This window comes from Cygnus atratus, chromosome 9 (assembly GCF_013377495.2).
Source record: "Cygnus atratus isolate AKBS03 ecotype Queensland, Australia chromosome 9, CAtr_DNAZoo_HiC_assembly, whole genome shotgun sequence".
NCBI classification, from domain to species: domain Eukaryota; kingdom Metazoa; phylum Chordata; class Aves; order Anseriformes; family Anatidae; genus Cygnus; species Cygnus atratus.
Window position 1 is genome coordinate 13,936,530 of NC_066370.1, and position 6,209 is coordinate 13,942,738.

Here is a 6,209-nt window from a genome sequence, read left to right on the forward strand (position 1 = left end):
GAACTGCTCCCAAGGAAGCAGTAATTACATCTGCCCCGGGGGCAGGGAGAGGGGCCGGGTGGTTTCAGAAGGCGGCGAGGGGACAGAGGCTCTGACTGACAGCTCCAGCCCTGCAGCAGCACAATCAATCCACGGGCGGCCGGGAGCAAGCCAGGAGCCAGGCTCCCTCCTACGCACACACGCCAGCACTCCGACTTATCTCCAAAGGCCTTCCAAAATGGAAGAGACTTTTATTTTAAGAGCATTCAAAAAAAAAAAAAAAACAACATCTTTGGTGTCACATAAGGAAGGGGAGGGAAGGGAGAAAAAAAGATCTCGTGTAAAACACGAAACGCTGTTGAGGGAGTGCTATGGTACAAAGGCACAATCCAATATGAACATATAACCTATGTACAGCCGTGCCAGCAGCACGGGGTGCGGTGCTCAGTCCAGTCCGGTGCCCGCCACCCTCACCAGGGTCTCCACACCGAGTCGGCAGTGCTGGGTGGCGGGCCAGGTGGCGAGGCGGCAGTGGCAGCCGTGGGGGGGCCGCCGTAGAGGGGCAGCACGGCCCCGCCGGGGGCGAAGGCGGTGCTGGGGATGAGGAAGGCGAATTGCCCGTCGGAGGCGGGCAGCAGCTGGAAGCCGCCGTACACCTTGGCCGCGTCGGTGCCCGGCTTGCAGGGCATGCCCGGGAGCGGCCCCGCGCCACCGCCCGGCGGCACCAGGGGTGGCCCGAAGGCTGCGGCCGGCGGCAGCGGGGGCGGCGGAGGGGGCGCGGGGTAGTTCATGGCGTTGATCTGGGTCATGCAGCTGGCCAGGTGGCCCAGGAGCCGGGTGCGCACCTCGGTGTTGACGCCCTCGCAGGTGGAGAGGAACCGCGTCACCTCGTTCATGCACTCGCTGAAGCCGGCGCGGTACTTGCCCAGCACCGTGGGGTCTGTGCTCAGCGCAGCTGCGGGGCGACAGGGACACGGGGCGGTCAGCGGGCTGCGCAGCCCCCCGGCATCGCACCCTGCAGCCCCCCTCGGAGCCCGGGGATCCAGGCAGAGAGCACCGCGCCCCCCAGCACCTCAGACCCAGGTGGCGAGCGGAGACCCCTGCTGCCCCCCCCCAGACCCCATAGCACCGGGGGACCCATCCTGCGAGCACCGCCCCCCCAGCACCCCTGGGCAGGGGGCACTGGAGCCCTCCCAGCACCAGAATCACGCATGCAGGGTGCAGCGGGGAGCACCCAGGGCAGCAGCACGGTGCTCCCACAGCACGGGGATGGGGTCGGGCACCCCGGTACCCCCCCGCCCAGCACCCCAGCACCCCACGCACAGCACCCCAGCACCCCCCGCTGCCTTCCCCCCCCCCCCCCCAGCCCCATCTCTCACCGGTCATCTGCGCCCGCTGCAGGCTCCGCAGGTGCTTGACGGTCATCTCCAGGATGTCAGCCTTCTCCAGCTTGGAGTGCCGCGAGCTCTGCGGGCAGAGGGCGGCTCGCACCGGCACGGCTCCCCCCCGGCACCCCGCACCCCCGGCTCCCCCTCCCCTCCCCCGGCTTACATCCTTCTTCAGCGCGTCCAGGATGAGCGTCTTCAGCTGCCCCAGGCTCTCGTTGATGCGCGCCCGCCGCCGCTTCTCCATGATGGGCTTGGACGACTGCAAGAGAGCGGCGGTGAGCGCCCGGCACGGCACGGCCCGGCCCGGTACGGCACGGCCCGGCACGGCCCTTACCTTGCGGTGCTCCGCCGCCGTCTTGGGCTTATCGGGCGTCGCGTTGATGCTGGCGGGGGTGGCGGCCACGGGCGAGGCGCTGCTCTTCTCCATCAGGTCGGCCGGCATCGTGCGGCCGCGCCCGCCGCCGCGGAGGAGGCCGTGCGGCAGCGGGCGGGCGGGCGGGCGCTGGGACCGGCGCGGCGCGGCTGCCGCGCGCCCTTGGCCGCCCCTACTTATAGCGCGCGCCGCACGCGCGCGGCTCGTGTGAAACGTCCCCCGCCGCCGTTCCCACACTCGCGCCCAGCCAATGGGCGCCGCCCGCACGCCGCCCCGGCTCGTGGACGGCGCCCGCCCATTGGCCGCGCGCCGCGCGCCGCGCGCCGGCCAATGGGCGGCCCAACGGGGCCGCGCGCGGGGCGGGAGGGCGGCTGCGGGTTTAACCCCTTAGGCGCCCCTCCGCTGGGAGGGCCCGGCGCTAATTGCCGGGTTAATTGGAGCCCGCGGGGGGCGCCGGCAGCGGGGCGGGGGGACGGGGAGGGGGAGCTGCGCTGTGGGGGGGGCCGCTGCCTGCGGGGTGAGGCGGGGGGCGGCAGGGCTCTGTCATCACGGTGCCTGTCACAGTGCCTCAGGTCCTGTCACGATATCTCAAGTCCTGTCACGGTGCCCGGAGCCTGTCATGGTGCCTCAGGTCCTGTCACGATATCTCAAGTCCTGTCACAGTGCTTAGGTCCTGTCACAGTGCCTCAGGTCCTCTCACGATATCCCAGGTCCTGTCACAGTGCCCATGGCCCTGTCACGATGTCATAGGTCCTGTCACGATACCCGGGGCCTGTCACAGTGCCCCAGACCCTATACAGTTCCCAGGTCCTGTCACTATGTCCCAAGTCCTGTCACAATGCCCTTGTCCCTGTCACGATGTCCCAGGTCCCGTCACAATGCCCATGTCCCTGTCACAGTGCCCCCAGCCCTGTCACGATGTCACAGTCCCTGGCACGGTGCCTTAGATCCTGTCGCAGTGCCCCCGACCCTATATATACAGTGCCCAGGTCCTGTCACGGTGCTCTGGGGCCTGTCACAATGCCCCTGTCCTGTCATAGTGCCCCTGGCCCTGTCACAATGCCCTTGGCCCTGTCACAGTGCCTCGGGTTCTGTCATAATGCCCCTGTCCCTGTCACGATGCCCCTGTCCTGTCACGATGCCCCTGTCCTGTCACAATGCCCCTGTCCCTGTCACAATGCTCCTGTCCCTGTCACGATTTCCTTGTCCCTGTCACGATGCCCCAGCCCTGTCATGATGCCTGTCACGCCAGCAGCTCTGCCCTCCCTTGACCTGGAGCAGACCGCAGGCCCTCACGCCTCCAGGTCCCACCGGTGCCCCCGGTGCCCATCTCCATGGGGCCACCACCACCACCGGCACGGGCACGCCGAGGTGACCGCGGTGACGCTGCTGGCGCTGGCACGCTGTGCTGTGCAGGCGGCGCGGCCGCAGGTGCACCGGTGCGTGCGCTCCCGAGGGCGCCCAGGCGAGCACGAAACCGCGGCGTGGTGCCCGGCGCTTGGCCCCGCTGCAGCTGTGCCTCTACCACCTCCGGCTGGCCCGCGCAGCTCGTGGGGTTGCTTTAAAAAAAAAAGGTATTTTGCCTGGGGACTTGAATCTTTTTCTTTTTCTTTTTTTTTTTTTTTTTTTTTCCCCTCCGCTTGACTGGCTTTCTCACACTCCTATTCCCATAGTCTGCCAGCTAAGCCTGAGTCATCCTGCCAAGAACTAGACCTGGCCTATTCAAAAATGTGCTCGCTCGCTCTTTCTGTCTCTCTTTCTTTTCTTTCTTTCTTTCTTTTTTTTTTTGAGTATACACAGTAATGTTTTTCCACCTCCTCCAGTACCTGATCTGCACCTGTACAGGGCCAATCCCACACATATCACCTGATCTTGCCTTTTCAGAGACCGTGAGAAAAATAAAGTTCAAGAAAGAAGAGACATGTTTGCAGATCTCACCGGGGCAAAGCCCTTGTCTCTGCAGAGGCTTGCCTGCACAGCCACGAGAGCTTTAAAAAGGAAAAATAAATAAAAGAGAGTGTCATGTTTAAAACTACAAGAAAAGCACAAATCCAGGCTTTCTTTCAGCTCCTTGGTCAAGCCACAAGTCTTAATTTAAAAACAAAAAGCAGCCTTCAGCTTGTAAGATTTAAGTTTGGATGAGCGATATTTGAGGTAAGCTTCAGTCATCTAGGCATTCGGACAAAAAGGAGTGGAGAAAATATTGAGACTGCATCAGGGAGCTACTGAAAAGTCTTTTCTTGCCCTCATACAGCAGTCTGAGACAACTGGTTAGCATGAAAACTGCAACACATTATTGAACAGCCTAAAAGGTTTGGGTGGGCCAATATTTTTTTAATACTTGGGGGTGAAAAAAAATAAGGTCACCACGATTCCTGAGCGAGTCCTCTCCCTCCCACGGGGATTTGCAAAGGAAATGCGAAGCCGGGCAGCCGGTCCCTCCTGGGCTGGGAGTGAGAACAGGCTGCAATTACGTCCATGTTTATGGTAGCCCAGGAGCTGCTAACCACCTCTAATTGCTGGCAACAGGTCGGTTTCTCTGGGGATGGAGCGGGGCAGGCGGGGAGCGCAGGCTGTAATTACGGGCCGCCAGTGCTCACCCCAGCCGGGCGAGCTGGCAGCAGCTCCCCTCCTGCAAGTGAGGGCTGTGGGGCCTGATCCCAGCCCCATCCCTGCCCGCTGCAGCCCACAGGAGGTTTTTTCTCATGGGGAGCTTCTCTCGGGGCCTTGAAATCCTGCAGCCCTGACCTGGCCACTGCACGAGTGGCAGTGGCGCTGGCGTCCCCGCTGTGGGTCTCCGCCTCTGCCTGCCTGCTGTGAAATGCCGTACACGTGCGAGGGCTGCGGTCCCGCAGCGGAAGCGTGCCTGCGTGTGAATTCCCTGGGGATCAGGAGAGGAAGGGGAGGATTTACATGGAAGGATGTCTCTGGAAATGAAGTGGCCAAGGCCAAGCTCCAGCTGGAAGGAGGTGGCGAAGAGGCTCGTAACCACTGGGGGATCTGGAACAGGTCCTCTGGGCTACTCCAGCTCTGCGTTTGCTTAGGAAAGGGCTGTCAAGGGGGAGAAGTTGTCCCGAGATAAGGGGCTGCCCCAGGTACTGGCATGTTCCTTGTCCTGTGGTTGTCTGGCAATGGTTTTCTTTGCTCAGGCAGTAATCTTGGGTTACAAATTGGGAATTGTCCAAAGAAGATTTGGGAAAAAAATGTAGACAGCTCATCGGGGCATTACTGACTCGCAGAACATCTTGGAGGGAAAACGCCTTGGCAAAGAAGTTCAGACTAGTCCTGGGCACAGGCCCAGGGGCAGGGAGGTGGAATAAAACAGGGTGCTGCTGCTGGTGTGGCACGCAGGAGGCGAGGAGGTGGCAGAGCTGGCTGTACCTGCTCTCCTGTCCTTTAGGAAGCAGCCCAGACCTGACCAAAGTGTGCGTCTGGAGATCCAAGAGCATTAATATCCAAAGGTAGCAGGAAATATAGAGAATACAGAAAGCAAGTTGCTTGTAAGACCTGGGGTATGGCAGGGAGAACCCCTGGCACAAGCTGGGGACCAGGAACGGCACACAAAGCCTTTCACCTGCAGGTCATGGACTGAAATCCTAGCCCAGCCACAGCTGGAAGTCATCACCAGCCTGAAGGCTGGAGAACAAGTGCTGCGTCCCGGGGACACGTGTCCCTGCTGCAGACGGCTCTTTGGGGCGGCCCCGCACACGTGCTTCCATGTGTGCTCCTGCGCAGCCACCCTGCTGGCAGACGCAGTCTCGGGTAGCTCTGGGACAGCTTTCAGGGATTTTTCCCCTCCGTGAGTGTTTGCCAGATCTCTGGGCAAGGTCGCTTTCAAACTGACTTCCTGATGGAGCTCCCTAGACAAAGCAAAGCTTTCACGGACGTTGCTTTCCTGCACACCGGGTCCTCAAGGTAAAAAGGGCAGAACAGCTTTTACCAGCAGCACCGCTGCCCAGTCCTGCTGGCAGGAGCAGCTCGCTGGGCGGGCCGGCAGCCCCCTTTTCCAGCAGATCCTGCCCTCTTGGACGCTGGGGACCCGTTCCCAGGATCTGCTGAGACCCAGGACTCCAGAGGCAGGGGCAGAGGAGCCTCAGGGCTCTCAGCCGGTGGCTGCTCCTTTGGTGCATGCCCTGCAGGAGCGAGGTGCCTTCAGCTCTTGCCTGGATGCTACCACAGAGAAGAGGCTGACGTGTTTGTTCATCCTGCTCCAAGCTGTGTGACTCAGGCTGGGTGTGGGGAGGTGCAGCCATCCCACAGCAACAGCCCTAGCTCTGGGGAGGGCACCCGTGGGCTCCAGAGACCTGCACCCGTCCTTCGGTCACCCACACGGCCATCCCGACGCAGAAAGCCACGGGGGTGAAGCAGCCGAGGTTCTGCTGGAGTAGCAAAGCACCACCCTGAGAAATTCGGGTGACTCGCAGGGCAGGAACCAACCAATTTCCACCTCCCCATCCCGGCACGGGCTG

The 6,209-nt window shown here is 62.1% G+C and overlaps 1 protein-coding gene across 1 annotated transcript; it reads right to left on the bottom strand.

Annotated features, from left to right (window-relative positions):
- Positions 1-314: 314 nt before the first annotated feature.
- Positions 315-1,809, bottom strand: HES1 (hes family bHLH transcription factor 1). The gene is made up of 3 exons (XM_035544747.2): positions 1,531-1,809; positions 1,359-1,446; positions 315-934 (listed from the first exon to the last, which is right to left on the bottom strand). The coding sequence occupies exons 1-3, from the start codon at positions 1,807-1,809 to the stop codon at positions 450-452; spliced, it is 852 nt and encodes a 283-aa protein (XP_035400640.1). The 3' UTR covers positions 315-449.
- Positions 1,810-6,209: the final 4,400 nt, after the last annotated feature.